We start from the raw sequence: 18,879 nt of genomic DNA, 5'->3' as shown, positions 1-18,879 counted from the left end.
GCTGTTACCCGACAATCTCAGAACCATCTCTCAACATCATGCCATCGTACACTATAGATGTTCTTGTTGGTCTCTTTGAAGCTAACACTTTCGTAGCAATGGTAAATAGTAATGGAGTAATGTGTCTATATGAAAGAAAATCTTGCCTATCGATTTGCGTGGGGAGGAATGACTTGTTACAACAAAGCATCATGGTCAAAATGAAGTTTTTGTCTTCTTGCAGTTAGCCTATGCTGTTCAATGTGCATTGTACACTCATTTGTTCATTCATCAAGCACTGGTGGTGTGCAGGTGCTAGGTATGCAAGGGGGAATATGCATTCTGCCATCACAGGAAGCGACGGTGATGTGATACAGGGCGTGACCTAGAAATTGGAGGCTGATTATGCCAGTATTATCTGCAAGAAACACACCCACCGTGTAAACACTCAGAAGAAAAAAAGTTGCAAGATCAAAAAAGACATTCCAGACAAAAGCTAGCAGACATAAGCAAAGTCACTGAAAATAGAAACTGGGGGGGAAAAAACATGAAGAGAGATCAAGGAATCATTACATGGTGGTAAACAGTTCAATTGACTGAGAAGGCACAGCAATTTTAAACTTGCAAGCACCTAATAGCCTCCAAATACTTACAGAAAAAAAAAAACTCTGTTAGGAAGTATCGATTGGCAAATCCATCTTCATGAGGGAGTATTTGAATGCAATTCACTGCGTTGATCAAACACCGGTAATAGGTAGAGAAATGTGCACAATTATAGCCATTTTGTCAAGTGTTGTGGTTTGACCAGGATACGGTTCCCAAACTCATACAGATATCTAATACTGAAACCCTAAAGTTTTAAGTAATGATATTCAAGAGGCAGAAATGGAATCCAGGCACAGCATTCAAGAGGTAGGTCCGTTGGAACATCAAGGTGTGCCCATAGGAGGGAGTCCCAGCAAGAGAGTTGGCGAAAGATGCCACGTTGTGCTTCGCTGCTGTGTCTACCTCCTTATCCACCTTATGACCATGCTCTTGTCCTTGCTTCTCTCTGTCCTCACTAGAACCGCCAAATCAATGGAGCCTGCTGATTTTTGGAGCCGAAATAAGCCCCTGCCTTTGCAAGCAGAATGTGTCAGCTATTCAATTGTGGTCACGCAAAACTGACCGACACGGTAAGACCAGCTTATTTCCTATGTCAATCAGGCTGCAAAAATATTGCACTAGAGCAAATACCAAGTGCATCTAACAAGCTATTTGCATTATTGTCACAATCCCCTTGGAGAAGAGTTGGGTGTTATGAAGGTGACTCTGTATAATGCCATGGTGTCCTCCTTCAATACACACCTGAAGGGAATTTTCAACCATAGAATGAAGGAGACATGTGTGGGAAAGTCCTCGGCAACCTCGTTCATGCTAACCAAAAGCTGGAAACCATCCCAGGGTGCGCGGCAAGTAGGGTGGACAAACCACGGTGTGGTTGAGCACAGCAAGGCTCTACACAGTGAAATGGATCAACTGCCTTTGCTTTCTCCAGTCATACGGGTCGCCCCCCCCCCCCACAAATAACCAAAAGAAAGTTTGAAATGAGCTAAAGCTAACCAATAGATTGTTTCAAGGTGGCTCAGTGGATGGTACAACGACAAAGAAAGTCAAGGGATGGTGAATGTGAATGCAGAATCGTGGTTGCCTCTAGAAGACACAGATAGGAATGAAATGTGTTGCTGGAGAAGGCAACTTGGAAGTTTTCAAGGTGCTGGTGATGTTGTTTCTTAGCTACAGGACAGATACACACACCTAAGGGTCACAAAACTCACAACACAGCTTCCACCTGCTGCTCCCGGGACTCTAGCTGTCGGAACGCAACCGACACGCTGTGAGGGAGCCTATGCAACCCACGGTGGAGAGGAGCAGGAACGGAGGCCCCAACCCACAGCTCTGCAGTGGCAGCCCACAGTGCAAGTATCTCACCCAAAGGGGCTCCTCTTGCCTTCGGCTGCTGCTTCAGCTGTCACTCCCATGGGGAGCAGAGTGGTCCGTGCTGGGCTCTCCCCCACACAGCAGGTCCTTGAGTAAGGTGAGCAACTACTGTCGCTTTGAACCCCTGAGGGCTTGGTAGGACTGAGGAATATTGTTACACAGTAGTCGGTGATCAGAAAGGAAGCCTATTCCAGGCATCAAGAACAAATATGTGCAACTCCCGCTCAGCCGAGCTAACAAGCAGGTTGTTGCCTGGACAGTGTTAACAGTGGGGCAACAGAGGCAACAAGCCCTCACTCTGGGCCTGAGTTGGAACTCAAGCCTCCAGAAAATGAGATAGGGTACGATCAGGTTGTGCCAGGTGGTGGGCTGGTGTCTTCATTCGTATATGCTACTGTCACAGTATACCTGAGATAACAAATTGTAAAGAATGAGATCTAGTTGGCTAATGGTACTGGAGGTCGGGAAGTTCAAGGGCACGATGCAGGTGTCTGGCAAGGATGTTACCACTGCATTATGGAATGGCAGAAGGTGGAAAGGTAAGAGAGAAAAAGAAGGATGAGCTTGTTTTCACTACAAAGGCACTCTTACAGTAACATGTTGACTTCTGCGATAATGAACCGACTTCCACAATAAGAACATCCACTTGCCATTTTTTTTTTCTTAGGCCCTCACCTCTGACCACTGTTGCATCAGGGATTAAACTTCTGATAAATGAACTCTGGAGAACTCATGCAAACCACAGCACCAAAGAGAGGATGGACAAGAGACAAACCCCAGGAGATAACCAGAATCAGACAGCTAGAGGGTTCTCCAGGCAAGATAACATGATAGGCTCAAGTTTTAGCTATTTCAGCCAATGAGAAGGTCTTGAATTGACATGAGCTGCTTTCTTTGCCATACATGTCCCACCAGCTCTCCAGTGTCTGGAATCCTCCTCTTCCCCAGGCACTGGCTGCCCTGAGCCATAATGCAGAGGTGCCAACCTGGACCGTCTTTGGAAGACAACATCCCTCAAGTGGGGACCAGGTCCCAGGCCCCTGCTGAAGCAAGCCTGTCTCTGACCCTGTCCTCTTCACCTGAACCCACTCTCCTCTGCCCCGGTCACAGTCCCCTCTCTTCCCTCATTCTTCTTCTTCCTGTGTCTCTCACACCAGACCCCAAGGTCTTACACCATTCATTCTCTCCTCTTACACAAGGATGTCTCCTTGCCTAACAGCTCTAGACAGTGGCGATTGAGAGATAATGGGAAATAACACTTCTAGCGACAAGGACTCGGGACAAGATGATGGGGGCTTGGCAGGTGGGAGGAGGGAGTGAGAAGGATACAGGCAGAAAAGAAGCAGAGAGGACAGAATCGGAACAAAGAGCATCCCAGAAGGTCGCCTTACAGTGAGGCGGATTGGCTACTCCCTGGGGAACTCATTGGAAGGCCAAGATGAAAACGTGTTCCTGTGTTTATTCTTCCTCTGGGTTCTCTCTAGTGGCCCTCCATCACTCACTGCAAATCAAGTCTTAGTCTGGACTACCTGCTTGCTGTCAGCCTCTTGTTAGTCCAGTCATTGCCATGAATTGCCTTTAAGGAGGCTGTCCACCCGGGTGAGCAAATTGGGCTCATCTGAAGAATACGTTCACAAACATCACCCCTGGAGGAGCTGTGTCACAACCCCAAGTAACACAACACAAAGCCTCATGTACACGCAACGGGGCACCTCCATGATAGGCTACCCGCTCTCAGCTCTGCCTCTTCCGTGCCTCAGTCTTCCTGTTTCTCCAGGGACCCCCATCTTTTAGCATGAGATCTCCCTAATGCGGAAAGGAACCCAAGGCTGCATTTACAGGAGCACAGACCCCAGAAGGAAGCAGGTGAGAGCTGTGCAGAATGTTATCTTCATGGGAAAAAAGATACCCCAACAGGGTTCAAGGAAACATAAGGGGCTGGGGAGAGCCTGTCACTGGATGGCATCCCACTAAGATGGTGGTGGCTTGGGATGGCAGCAGTGACCAGAGTGGGCTGCCTGGAAAAGGGAAGTGTAGACAAAGTCATGTGAATGCCTCAATTCCCATGAGGACTAGTGCTAGCCTGGGGTTATTTAAACCAATAGAGCGACAAAGATTCCACCTTGCAAGCCTGGAGAACAAGTAGAGAGAACTAAGACCAGAAAGGGAAAATCAGCTACCAGGAGAATGTTTTCTGCTCTTAATATAAGGATGAATTTCCATGGTCTGTCTGTCTTTTTCTTTCTTTTTTCTAAAAGAGCAAGCTACCAATCCTTTGTTTCAATCCAGAAATATCCACGAATCAGGGACATCCAAGGATTGGCCAGGTCGAAGTCAGGAACCAGGAGCTCAACTTGGGGCTCCCATGCAGGTGGCAGGGACCCAACGACTTGATCCAGCACATGCTGCCTCCCAAAATTCTGCATTGGCAGGAAGCTGGAATTGAGCATGTCAGCAGGGCTCCAGACCAAGGACTGCAATACGGAGAGCGGGCATCCCAAACAGTATCTTAAACGCTAGATCAAAAGGCTCACCCCAAGGATGAACTTTTTAATACCAAGGTACTTTCCTAAAATGGGAAAAACTGCCTCAAGGGTGATGAATCTCCTGTCACTACACGTGTGGAAGCAAGGGCTCCAAGGGCAAAGTCATGAGCATGTGCTTCATGGCTGAAGGTTTCTAGGACTTACTTATTTGAAAGGCAGAATCAGGGTAGGAAGAGATCTGCCATCCGCTGATTCATTCCCCAGATTGCCACAACAGCTAGGGCTGGGCCAGGCCAAAGTCAGGAATTAAGATTCCATCCAGGTCATCCACATGCATGCAAGGACCCAAGGACGTGAGCCAACTTCTGCTGCCTTCCCAGGCACATTAGCAGGGAGCAGCAAGGGAAGTGGAGCAGCTGGGACTCACACGGGCATCCCACATGGGCTTAACCCATGATGCCACAACACCAACCCCCAGATAGTTGAATTTTTCAGTTTTTATTTTAATGCCATCCTGGAGCATGCTGTGTTGCTGTAACAAAACCCGAGACTGGGTAACTTACGAAATATATTTATTTAATCATGATGCTGACAACTGAAGGAGATGGAAAAGAGTCCAGAACAGGCACCTGAAAATGACTCCCGATGTACATCACAGCATGGCTAAGACACCAAGAGCAAAGTGGCCGTGTGCAGAAGGGGCAGGCGCCGGAGCCAGGAAGCAAGGGGTGTGGCAGGGGCCAGGCTGTTCCATAGCAACCCATGTAGAAGGTACTCTCACTCTGGGCAGGCTTGATCCACTCCCAAAGCCAGCATTAACTCATTGGTGACTTCACTTCTGTCCCCAGACCACACCTCTTGGCCACCACCTCAACGCTTTCACAATCGGGACAAGCATCATCCAAATGACAAAGGCCTTTCTCCAGGGCCCAGAAGCACAGGCAGTCTGGGATGGCAGGCAGGTGTGTCTCACCTTCACCAGTGAGCTTGCTGGGAACTTCTGGGGGTGATTTAGGACCTGGAGGGAGGAAATAAAAACCAGAATCCCTGGTCCCAGTTGGAGAGTCAGGTCCTCCCAACACTAGAGACCCAAGGTGCAAGGAACAATTTCAAGTCAAGTTCATTTCTTGATACATTCCAGAAACATTGATGAGTGTCTGTGTACTGCAGGTTGGAATCTCCAGGCAGTCCCAGCCAGGCTGGGCAAGCCAGATGGGGGGAGAGTGACAGACCCTAGATAAGCAATCACCGACTCCCACGCTTGCAAGGACAAGGAAGGAGGTCAGCCGCCAGCAGGTCTGGATCCAGTGATATCCCTGGTGTTTGGGGGGGGGGTCCTTCCACGCCACCTCCAGTTCTGCTTCTCTGCTTCATTTTCCTACGCTACAAGCGAATTCTTCCTCAGGGAACATGGCTGTACCCTCCTCCAAGGAGGACTCTGATTGGCAAGGCATCCAAAGCCGTGTCCCTGTAATTGGTTCCTCCAGAATCACGTGACTAGAAAGAGGGCCAGTGCAGTGTACAAGGGAGAGGCTCCGTCATAGGGCCTTGGTCTTCTATGGTGTGTCCTTTTCTCCACCTTACCCCACGCACACAAGAGCCTAACGACCATCTGTGATTGGCATCGATTTTGCAGTAGTTCAAGGTGCCCAACTATGAACCCCTGAATAAAACTGTGGCTTTTAAGCAGCTGGTATTGTCTGATTAATGAAATGAACATACATGCATTGAGTTTACTTGATAATAAGTCATCACGAGCAATTGATAATGAAGTGCAATACACAGTCACTTAATTGAGAATAATTGGATCGAATGACAAACTTAGACTCCTGATTAAATTGTATTTCTGAGACAGCCTTGGAATCCCAAACGTCAGTAATTAAAACTTGCACAGGTGAGACAAGATAAATTCCCACTGACTGGCTGTCCAGAGAAAAAGTCACATGTCTAGTCAATTTCCCAGCTAGATGGAGACGAGCAGTGATTGGGGCTGCCTTCGGAGAGATGACTTCCTTGGCAAAGCAGAGCCAGGTTCATTTGAACGGGCAAATATTGAACTTGCTCAGGAAGAGAATCATTTAGTCTACACTCTCTGGGGAGGCTAGGCCAACTAATTGAGGGTTTGCATTGCAGAAAAATGAGACCCTAACATCTTGCAGAACCTGTGAACCAATGGATGGGTCACTGACTCAGCCTTCAGGGCTTTTGCCAGCCAACGCAGGTGCTCCCAGAAGTCTCCTGGCCCAGGGCCAGCTCTGTCAGCAGCCCCAGGCTTCAGTGAGAGGGGAATTATCTGGCATCCCACTGACAGGGCCCCCTGCCGAGGTTGTCAATCAAGACAGTCCCTGAGGTTCTGAGTTTCCAGCAAGCTCCTAGACAGTGAAACCCGCTTAAAAAATATATGTAGTTTTTCATTTGACAGAGTTACAGAGCAAAGGAGAGAGGGAGAGAGATTTCCTGTTTGCTGGTTCACTCCCCAAGTGGTGGTGATGGCTAGAGCTGAGCTGATCTGAAGCCAGCATCCAGGAACTTGTTCAGGTCTCCCACGTAGGTACAGGGGCCCAAGGCTTTGGGGGATCCTCTTCTGCTTCCCCAGGCCAAAAGCAGGGAGCTGGATCATAAGTGGAGCACCCGAAATTTTCACCCATGTGGGATACTGGCACTGCAGAGGGAGGGGCAGCTTGTGAGCCATGACACTACTGCCACCTCCCTCAAACCCCCCCTTTTTAAGATTTATGTGGAATCTCCTTAAAAAGTTATTTATTTTTATTGGAAAGGCAGATTCAGAGAGAGAGAAGGAGAGACAAAGATCTTCCATCCACTGGTTCACTCCCCAAGTGACCACAATGACCAGAGCTGAGCCATTTGAAGCCAGGACTCAAGTGTTTCTTCTGGGTCTCCCATGTGGGTGCAGTGTCCCAAAGCTTTGAGCCATCCTCCACTGCTTTCCCAGGCCACATGCAGGCAGCTGGATAGAAGGTGGAGCATCCAGGACATGGACCGATGCCTGTATGGGATCCCAGAGAATGCAAGGCGAGGATCTAGCACCTTGGCTATAGAGCCAGGCCCTAGATAGAATCTCCTTAGAGCAGCCAAGGTCTACATCAGGTATTTTCCTAGAACTCGCACAAGCATTCTAGGGGAGCAGAGAGCCGACTAACAGAGATTCTCCCAGCCGTGGATATTGCAAGTTACCCAGAAAGTACACACAGCTCCCTAACAAGCGATGCCTAGCCTCGTCTATGGACATTTCCATGACTGTCTCCACCTGGAAAGCAGTGGCCCACAACAACAACAACAACAGGAACCAGGGGGCCAGCACCATGGCATAGTAGGCTAAACCTCTGCCTGCAGGGCTGGCATCCCATATGAGTGCCAGCTTGAGTCCCAGCTGATCCACTTCCCTTCCAGCTCCCAGCAGAGGATGGCCCATGTGCTTGGACCCTGCAGCCATGTGGGAGATCCGGAAGAAGCTCTAAGCTCCTGACTTCAGACTGGTTCAGTTCGGCCTTGGTAGCCATTTGAGGCATGAACCAGAGGATGGGAGCTATCTCACTCTCTGGTCTTTCTTTCTCTCTAAATCTGCTTTTCAAATAAAAATAAGTAAATAAATCTTGGAGCTGTCAGGATGCAGTCCTGGCTTCCAGTTCCTGGCTTCAGACTGACTCAGCTCCAGCCGTGTGGCCATTTGGGGAATGAATCGACAGACGAAAGATTTCTTTCTCTCTGTCTCTCCTATCTGTGCATCTGCCTTTCAAAACATAACAAACAAAAATAAATAAATAAATAAATCTTTGAGAAGGAACCAAAGGCCTGAGAGCAACCATGAGGATGAATTCTGGATCATCTGAGAAAATAATAATAATAATAATAATAATAATTAAAGGAAAGTGGAGATGAGTCAGAACAGAAAACTCCAGCCTTCATTTCCCTGAGAACACGTGAACAAATAACAGAGCAAAATTAGTGTATGTAAGTTTTGAAAACCAGGTAGGATGTTCCAGTACCCCCAAGTGCAGAGCCCAGAGCAGCTTCAGAAGACCTGGCTAGAGGCATCATTCCTCCTAACATGTCATCACACAACCAAGCTAGCTCCTCTTGGTTACAGCAAAGCACAAGCCCGGCTCACGACTTCTCTCCTGAGCAGAGAAGAGAAAGCCGGAGCGTGTATTCAGCGATCCAGGGACTGACAGCTGCCTCATCTACTCAGGCCGCTGATGGGGAACCAGCAACCTTGCATGAACAGGGGCCGCTGACAACCAGGGGCAACCTGCAGTCCACTAAACCCGTGTACCACAGACGAACACTAGAGGGAGCAAGAGATGGTAGAATCCTGTAGAAGCAACTGGACCGTTTGGTTGGAAAAATCCCATGCATTCGCCCAGAGAAACTGCATCTTCTCTGCCGGGATTCCCAAGCCCCATCCCCTCAGAATCTCAGGGAATGTTGACTGGTAGAGATCGTCACCTGTGGTCCTTGCCTTCTTCCAATTTTGGGTCCCCACCTCCTCTCGTAATAACCATCAGGAGCGCTCCAGAAACCCCTCAAAACAAACAAACAAACAAACAAACAAACAAAACTAGAATAGATAGAGAACAACAAGGAAAGCTTAGCAACAGACAGGAAACGGTCAGCGGGGATGCACTTAATAACTCACTGGGTGGGACACAAAGATTAGTTCCTCCTCACTGGGGTATGGAAGATTTCTCTGCACACCCCTCCTAAACATGCTCACCTAAACTGTTGACATATATCCTGTTAGAATTATAGAGTTAGACCACCCGAAAAACAGCCAGGTTCAGCGAAATCATGCTTCAATGCTATAAACTGCTAAAGACTAAAATTAAAATAGGCATGAGACAGCTGAATAGCAATCTAAGCCATTTTAAGGTGTATAGAACACGGTTGAATATAAACCAATATTGAAATGTCTATGAAGAAGTCACAGGTTGTGGTTGAGAACCTGCATTTTCCTAGTAACATATTAGTTAATCAATACCATGTCAATTAATGTCACAATGTTGTAAATGGTTGGAAATATTATGTTGGGGCTTTTAATTGATTGGGATGATACTCTGTCGGCTCTACCTTCAGACCAGAGATGGTCTCACCAAGAAACCATTGAACTTACCAGGACAATAAGATGCTGGACTTTATGCTTGGTAAATACCTCCAATGAAAGAATGTCAACTGAATTTGAATTATGGAAATGCAACAAGGTGGAGCAATCCGCCGTGGGGGGAGGGTGTGGGGAGGGACGGGGGGAATCCCAGTGCATAAAAAATGTATCACATAATGCAATGTAATTAATTAAAAAAATGAAATGCAATAAAAATATATGTTAAAAAAAAAGATCGTCACCTGGATGTATTGGAAAGTGGGGCCAGCGCCATGGTGAGGCAGGTAAATCTGGTTTGTGTCCCAGTTATCCTACTTGTAATCCAGCTCCCTGCTAATGGCCTTAGAAAAGCAACAGAGAATGACCCAAGTGTTTGGACCCCTGCAATCACGTTGGGGACCTGAATGAAGCCGAGCCAACACCACCCCGGTTCTTGCAGCCATCCTAGGCAGTGAACCAGCAGGTGGTAGCTCTCTATTCTCGCCTTCTCTCTCTCTGTAACTCTGATTTTCAAGTAAATAAATAAATAAATCTTGAAAAAAAAAGGCAAGTATTTTTTCAAATGCTTAAAACTAAGGAAAAACATCACAGGACAGCTTTTATTGAAAAAAAATAAGAAAACATAGCCCAATTAAAACACAAAGATTAGTGGGTCCGAAGTGGCTGCTCCACTTCTGATCCAGCTTCCTGCTGATGGCCTGGGGAAAGCAGCAGTGGATGGCATAAGTGTCTGGGCCCTTACCACCCACATGGAGACTCTGGATGAATACCCAGGTTTTGTTTTAGCCTGGTCCAGCATTAACCACTGCAGCCATCTGAGAAATGAATCAGTGGATGGGATATTTTTTTCCTTCTGTCTCCCTCCCTTCTTCCCTCTGTCTCTAACCCTGGATTTCTAACTAAATTAAGCCTAGAAGCCAACTCCAAGGAAGGAAAGGCTTGTAGTCAATTTTTCAAAGTTCAGTGTGGTACAACAGAGCAGAGACAACTCAACAAAAAGCCAGATGGATGGAATGGGGATAGGAACACAACAAGAATATTAACCGAAAGAACAAAACCATTGAAAAGAACCCCACAGAAATTCCAGCCTATAGAACGTAATAGCTGAGATGGAAAAAAAAAAGTGCTAAATAAGTTCAATGGCAGATTCCATCCAACAAAAGAAGTAATTAGAGCACTTGAAGACAGGTCATTGGAGAGTTTCAAGTCAGAGAAACAAATGAAAAAGAATAAAGAAATCTAAAGAGCTCAACAAGAAGGCATGAAGAAGACCAATGCATGACAAGGGCTTCAGAATGAAAGGAGCGGAGAGCTGTTCTGAAAAAATAATGGTCACAACATCCCAGTTCGAAGAGAACAACGGACATTCCAATTCAGAGTCCACCGCAGTCAGCGTCAAGGTACAGCACGGCCCAACCATCAAGCGGAAGGACAATTCAACACTGCAGGAGAAGGACAGCTTATCACGCAGGAGGGGCGTCCCATGTGATGATGAAGGATTTCTCAGCAGAAACTCTCTACGTCGGAAAGAGGGTCTGGGTGGGGTGTGGTCAACGTGCAACGAAGATAGCTACAAACCATTTATCTCAACAATGAAAAAGAGGAGCCAGCGCTGAGGCGTAGCAAGCTGCGCCACCACCTGGCAATGCCAGTATCTATCTCATGCAGGCACCAGCTTGAGCCCAACTGCTCCGCTTCTGAGCCAGCTCCCTGTGAGTACACTTGAGAAAGAGATGGAAGGTGACCCAAGTACATGAGCTCCTGCCAACGACATGGGAGCTCTGGATGGAGTTATTGGCTCCCAGCATTAGTCTGACCCAGCTATGTGCATTGCAGCCATTTGGGGAGTGAACTGGAAGATGGAAGATCTCTCTATCTCTGTCTCTGTTTCAGTAACGCTGCCTTTCGAATAAAGAAATATTTTTAAAATTGTTGTGAAGTGTGAGAGAGATCACGCCAGACCCAAGGGTAGGATATTAGCAGGAGTCTTTGTTGCTCGGGTTTGGCGACAGCAGCTCCAGCTACCCTCCAGGAGCCACTGCACCGCGTGGCAAAAATCAGGGGCTTTTAAGCTTTCACCCTCCAATCAATTTGAAAGGTGCACAGTACAACGTTTTATCATGCAATACAATACTTCTGACTAACTTCAGTAACTAGAGACAGGAAAGGATGGGTGGGAGATACTGAGGGCTTCCCCGTAAAGATGGAGCATTTCATTACATTACAGTTCATTACTGTTAGTTACTAACAGTAATGAAAGGACACAATTAGGAATATAAAGAACATTAACATCTTCACTGATTCACCCAAGCAGTGAACAGAGGGCGGGGTATAGCCACATGCCATTTGCCCACTGTTAAGGGGTGCTGGCTATCACTGGCTACACCCCATAGCAAAATAAAAAAAAAAAAAATCAGATTTTCCTAAATGAGTAAAAGCCAAGTGAGGAAGTTCATTACCTGTGAGGAAGTTCAGTAGACCTGTCTTACAAGAAAAAATAAAGGCAGTTCTGGAAACTAACACCAAAAGACTTCTGTTTTTCTTTTTTTAATGAAAACATGTTTGACAACAACCTGAGACATACAAACATATAAGGCTCATTGGTATAAAGTCAAAAGCAAACAACGATACAGAAGATACTCTGGAGTTTTAAAAGCAAAACACAAAAAATAATTACAACTGTACATTAAATAGATGCGCAGTCCATGAAAATGTCATCTATGACACCAATATCGTAACGGGATGGAGAAATGTGTAAAACTAGAGTTTAAATGAGTTTTACAGTGTTTGTCAGCTTTCCATAGATGGTTAGAATTACACAACACTTTACGCAGCCCCTTGATAACCATCAAGAAGACACCTATGGAAGACACACAGAAGAAAATGAGAAAGAGCGAGAGAATTTCAATGTCTAAAAACATGAGTGATGCGCACAGGATGGCAATGAAAGAGAGAAAGGGGCACAAACTAGCTACAAGACAATCATAAAACACCAAAATGGCAACAGTAAATCCTTCCCAGCAGTAATTACTTCAAATTCAAACGCGTTCACTAATCTTCCTAAACGAGAGACAGAGACTACGTGGCTAAATGGATTTTAAAAAGAAAAAAAGAGGCCAGTATGAGATATTTATAAGAGACTTGCCTTAGGTGTAAGCAGCACATAGGATTAAAAAGGATGGAAAAGAGCCCCTGCGCAATAGCCTAGCGACTAAAGTCCTCACTTTGCACATGCCACCAGGATCCCATATGGACGCCGGTTCTAATCCCGGTTCCCCCTTTTCCCATCCGGCTCCCTGCTTGTGGTTGGGAAAGCAGTCGAGGACGGAGCTCATCTTGGGGAGTGAGTCAGTGGAAGGAAGATCTTCCTCTCTGTCTCGCCTCCTCTCTGTGTATCTGACTTTCCAATAAAAATAAATCTTTTTTAAAAGGATGGAAAAAATACTTCATGTAAATGGTCACCAAACTTGCATCCAGACAGTCACACAAAATATGCTTTAGGTCACAAGCTGTCACGCGAGACAAGATGCGTTATGTAGATACTTCAGAAAGTTTATGGAAAACACACATAAAGATTCATTTATTTGTATTGGAAAGGCAGATTTACAGAGAGAAGAAGAGACAGAGGAAGATCTTCCTTCTGTTCCCTGGTTCACTACCCAATTGGTCTCAACGTCCAGAGCTAAACTGATCCGAAGCCAGGAGCCAAGAGCTCGTTCTGGGTCTCTCAAACATATGCAGGGTCCCAGGGCTTTGGGCCGTCCTCCACTGCTTTCCCAGGCCACAGGCAGGGAGTTGGATGGGAAGTGGGGCTACCAGGATACAAACCAGCACCCATACAGGATCTCAGTGCATACGCAAGGCAAGGATTTAGCCACTAGGCTAGTGCACCTGGCTCTACACATTAGCTTTCTCTTTTTAGTTATTAATTATTTTTATTTTTGATGATTTTTACAGGGTTGATTCAGGTGGTTAGGATCAAGGGCAACAGGAAGGTGGCTGAGAGCACCATTTCCACATTCTCTTTTTTTTCTTTCCTGCATCTGGAGGAAAAGGAGAGATAAGGAGAGAAGCCACACCCAGACTCCCAAACGCTTCTGTACCCTGGGATGGAGGACAGCCACCCAACACCACCCCAGGGTCCCCGATGTGGGGCAGGCTCTGAGGGTCCTGCTCATGAGATTCGATAGTTCAACAGTTCTGAATCACGGCCCATCTCACCACTCCAAGCGCAATGAAATCTCTCCAGGATCCACTGGTTGACATAGTCCGCCTTAGCGTCTCCATTTGCCAAGCTATTCACTGCCAACGCTTGACTGCGGTAGTTGATAGATTTGTTCTGTCCTCCATCCTCTGTTGTGGTACCAGGTGTCCTCTGCAGACTCCAATGTACTGCCATATCCTCCTTGTGCACCTGGATATGCTGTCTACTGCTCCATCTGAGCCTCTGAGGAAGCCCAGCTCTGACACTTGCACTCCATGGTCAGACCATGGAACCTGCAGTTCTCTCCATGGTTGGAGTTCTGAGTCCAGTAATTCAGTTGGGGAATTCCCTTAGAAACCTCATCTGAGGTGATCTCATACCTGATTCTTGTGTGCGTTTGAAGATACAGGGTCTGGCACAGACCATCACCCAAACAGGCCTACGCAACACTGTTGGTTGCAATAGCTGGGTCAGTTGTCTCCAGCCCTGTCTTCTACACAAACTAATGGGTGTTGCAGTCCAGCCTGATCCTGCCCAACCCACTCTTGGCACTCACGCAAACCAGTGGGGGTTGTAACCTGGTCGGAGTGACCCATAATAACCACCAGCTGCCCTGAATCCCATGTTTGCCAGTATGTACAGCAAACAGGTCCAGTCTGTCCCACATCCCATTCAGCTCTTTTTTTATTGGAAAGTCAGGTATACAAAACGAGGGAGAGACAGAGAGGAAGATCTTCTGTCTGTTGAGTCACTCCCCAAGCAGTCGCAAAGGCTGCAACTGAGCCGATCCGAAGCCAGGAGCTAGGAGCGAGGAACCTCTTTTGGGTCTCCACACAGGGTAGGGTCACAAGCCTTTGGGCAACCTCGATTGCCTTTCCAGGCCATAAGCAACAAGCTGGATGGGAAGAAACGCTGCTGAGATTAGAACCAGCAACATATGGGATCCCGGTACAAGCAAGATGAGGACTTCAGCCACTAGGTTATTGCACCGGGTTCCTTCTCTCTCCCTTTTAAACAAATCTGCTACTATTTTGTGCACTTTATACACACCTACATATAGAACGCTCATCTTTGTGTGACACAGGAGGCTGAAAGGCAGAACAGAATATGCCCATACCTACAGCAAAACTAAGAAGTTGATTTTGTTTTCTATTTTTAGATTTTTAAGATATTACAAAAATGAGGTGATTGTAGATTCACACAGGTGATCTTTTAGGATGGAGGGAGTTGGGGTCGGGGCAGGTGGGTGAGCTAAGTGCTTCCATCTTCCCTGCTGTGCCCTTGGGAAGGGGAGGGCAAGGGGAAAAGTGCACTGCTCCTTGCTGTCAGACTCCCTGAGCGCCAGGGGATGGAGACAGTTGTATGATGTCACTTTGGAGACCCTGAGGTGGGGAAGAATGTGCTGAGGGTGTCTTGAGTGTCCTCATGGCACGAGAAACGAGAAACTCTTTCTTAGGCCTGCCGGCTGACCATGGCTACCTCCATGTGTCCAGAGACCTGGGTGCTTGCTGTAAAGCCTGGCCAGGAGTGTTGTTCAACCGGCTCTTCTTTCCCTCCTTTGCAGAGGTACTCAAAGCCTTCTGTTGGCATAGATGAGCTAGCTGTCATGTCTTCGTGTGCATCTGGGTCTGCTCTCTGTTCTAGCATGGGAGTCAGCAACTGAGGTGCCTAGTCCTGCAACATGTGCTCCAGGATGAGAACACCCGTCTGTGTGATCTTCCCTAAGCTGTGGATTGAGCTCAGCATTCTAGTTGAGGAGCCCTTTGAGAAGCCCAACTTAGTTGGGGCACACACTTGTATGCTGGCCGCTACAGGGCCAGGTGCAGCCCTCTCCCTGCAGCTCTCCATGCACGTACCAGTGGGTCTGTGGCCTGGCCAGCTCTGCCCCAGCCCCAGCTCTCAGATGAACCAGCAGGTGCTATAACCTAGGCCAGCCCAGCCCTCCCCCATGGGCCACTCTTGCACATGCTGACTGGTGCTGTAATGTAACTGGGGCAACCCTGAAGAACCCTCTCTGGCCTGTTCCAGCCCTAGCTTTTGCACTCTGCAGCAGGTGCTGCAGCCTAGCCTGGCCAGGCACCCTGAGCACCCCTCTTGCACTCACTAGTAGGTGTTGTGGCCTTTTCAGGGAGTCTCCAAGGACCACTACCAGGCTTGTCCCCAGATCCCGTGTGATGGTGGGTTGTGTGATCCACCTCGTCAGCTCACTCTCCCTTCTCAACTAAAGTCACAGCTCTCACTGGTGGATGCTGGGGCCTAGGACAGCCTGGCCTGCACCCAGACCCACAAATCATGCTCTTTCAGCTCCTCTTCCTGTCACATTCCACCCACCCTTTGTCCTGTGAGTGGACCATTGGAGGGCCTACAGAAATTCTTCCTCCAGCCAGTTTTGGGAAATGAAAAATTTTATTAGAAATCTTTTAGTATTGTGATGTGACCAGTTTACAAATGTTATTAGTCTCTGAAAAGTGCCTAGCACTTCGTGATGGATCTACTTTTGCTGTGTTGGTCCTTCGGTGTGCTCTTTTTGTTCCCATCTTGTGTTGACAGCTTTGTTGAAATGGTAAATTCTTTTTTGTTTTTTGGAAATGGTAAATTCTTAGTACTACAGTACATGGATTTTCTTTCTTCTGAGGTAAGGAGCTGAAACTCCCTTGGAATTCTGTTTGGTGGTCATTTAGAGTTTTTTCTGGGTTGATCCTGTGAGGCAGAGTTTTGGGCGCTTTGGTGGGGAGCGCGGGAGAGGGCGCTGCTGGCCTCGGGTCTCTTCTTAATCTTCAGAATCAGCCTCTTCACTCTCCTGTTCAGACTGGCTGTGGTGACGCCGTCTGTGAAGGCATGATGGTTTGCGACCCTGACAAACTGTCTCTCTCATGGGCTGGCCATGATCGCCTTCAGCCACGCCCTGGGCACCCTGCATGTCTCCCTGCACAGGAGGGATGGAGTCCTGTGTTGGAGGCTGGTAGCAGCGTGGGAGCCTTCGCCGCCTGACTCGGCGCCAGCGAGGACAGGCCTGGCCATCTGCTGTTTCTTCTGAGCTATCGCTGTCAGTGGGGAGGCAGCCATGTGCGTAGTGGGGCCTAGGAGCCCTCCGCCGTGGGGAGCGCCGGGATCGGGTACGCTCAGGCACATACTTGCTGCCCTGGACAGCAACTCCCCCGGGGCCAGTGACATTGGCCGCTTCCACACCCTTCTTGCCCTCCACCACATCGAACTCAACTAGCTCACCATCTCCCACGCTGGGCAGGTACTTCCAGGGGTTGTTCTTTTGGATGGCTGATTGGTGGACAAAGATGTCCTCCTGGGTATCTGTTGTGGTGATAAATCCGTAGCGCTCCTTGACGTTGAACCATTTCACTCTGCCCAGCACTTTGGTGGCGAGAATCTTCTTGTCTGCACTGGCATGTGCCAGCTCTGGGAGGCCCATGCCTGTTGTGGAGGGCTTGGGCTCGGCGGCCAGCTGCTGGATGTTGGCAGTGCCGCTCTCAGTGGTGATGGTGCTTGGGACTGGCTGCAGCAGGTGCGGCTCCCCGCAGGGTGTCATGGTGCCCAGGCCAGCGGTGGTGGTGGCGCTGTTTGGGGCCCTCTGGGGTCTGCTCTCTGACCCTGCTGCTGAATCACCTCCAGCCAGTTCATCTCGTTCCTGCAGGGATTCAGGTTCTTCTGGTGACTGTGGGGCATGGTGGTGAAACCTCCCTACCTCCTGCCTTAACTCCTCTTGCAGATGCTCCACCTGGCTGGGTAGGACTTGCTCTTCGCAGTGCTTCTGTGCCAACAGCTGTCCGTCTTTCTGCTGCCATTCGGCCAGGAACTTCTGTAGGGTGAACATGATGTCACGGATGAGCTGCTGTGCTTTTTGGTCTTTTTCTTGGAGCAGCTGCTCACGAGTGTGGAGCTCCTCCTTGACTGCAGAGCACTCTTGTTCCTTCTCGCGGATGGACATTCGAAGCTTTGACTTGGAATCTTCTGCAGCCATGATCTGCTGCCGAGTGGTGTCCAATAGTTTCTCATTTTCTTCTTCTACATTCTGTAGCTTCGTTTTCATGGTAGACATTTCATCTTCCAGTTTTTTCACACATTTATTCAAAGTTGTGTTTTCGTCTTTCTTCTTGCGAAGATTTTGCTTCACCAATCGTAACTGCCTGCTTTTGATTTTGAGGCAAATCGTTTTCCTTTCCCCTGACTTCATTAAACGGGCTTGTTTTCGCTTGAGATCTTTTATTTGAGATGACATTTTTTGGTTTTGTGCCGCCAGGGAATGTGCAAGTGTCTCCACTTCATCTTGGAGGAGCCTGATGGTTTCATCTTTGTCCATTAAGGATCTTTTCAGGCTCTTCAGTTCTTCTTGGATGGATTTCAAAAGCTCCCTCCAGGTGACAGGTGTTCTCACCTTCTGGGAGTCTTCTGATGAGATGGTGTTAGAAGCCTCTCCCACACGTAAGGCATGTCCTGTGGTTGGAGAAGGCTGGTCATCAGTTTTGAGAATTTGGGGAACTTCCTTTGCCAACTCTGCTGGCAGTTTCTTGGTGGTGTGTTTTACTGCAGCGGATGGTACCTTGTTGGCGCTGGAATTGCCGTCCGTTGGATCAATGAGAGGTTTCCTTTTGTCTTGGTCGTTCAGCAGAGCTATGTGCCTTGTGTGGAGGTCTCTTGTTTTGGTGTCTTGCTCCCTGAACCTGTCCTGATCACCGGCTAATTGTTGGTCCTTCTGTTCCATCATCTGGAGCAGCGTTCGGAGCTCTGCAAGAAAAATCGCCATAGTCTCATCTTGATGTTTTCTCAAGGCCCTCTTTGGCACCACTTTAACCAAATATGAGACGTAGCTCCAAATTAGAGCCATGAGGTATACGAGCAGTCCCAGAAAGCAGCGTACGCCAGAGCGTAGGCCAGCATCTCGCCAGGACATGTTGGCCTGCGGGTCGCTAAACTGGTCTGGAGCGCTTGGAAGACGCTTCCAGCTCAGTCGGACAGTCCCGCAAAGTGTCGCCAGAGCAAGGCATGCTGGGGCTTTATATAGGCAGCAGACAATGGGGTTGCCTGGAGACAGCAGGCCCAGTGTTCCGTCCTCTGCCCCTCTGAAGCCCATTGGCTCCTTGGCCCTCTTTGTGCCC

The 18,879-nt window shown here is 48.1% G+C and overlaps 1 protein-coding gene across 1 annotated transcript; it reads right to left on the bottom strand.

Moving 5' to 3' along the window:
* Positions 1–16,538: 16,538 nt before the first annotated feature.
* On the bottom strand, positions 16,539–17,813 carry LOC131483153 (Y-box-binding protein 1-like). The gene has a single exon (XM_058680487.1). It carries the CDS (start codon positions 17,811–17,813, stop codon positions 16,539–16,541), a length of 1,275 nt encoding a protein of 424 aa, XP_058536470.1.
* Positions 17,814–18,879: the final 1,066 nt, after the last annotated feature.

Source organism: Ochotona princeps, chromosome 24 (assembly GCF_030435755.1).
Source record: "Ochotona princeps isolate mOchPri1 chromosome 24, mOchPri1.hap1, whole genome shotgun sequence".
Lineage (NCBI taxonomy): Eukaryota > Metazoa > Chordata > Mammalia > Lagomorpha > Ochotonidae > Ochotona > Ochotona princeps.
This window is presented reverse-complemented; position numbering and strand designations above follow the sequence as displayed.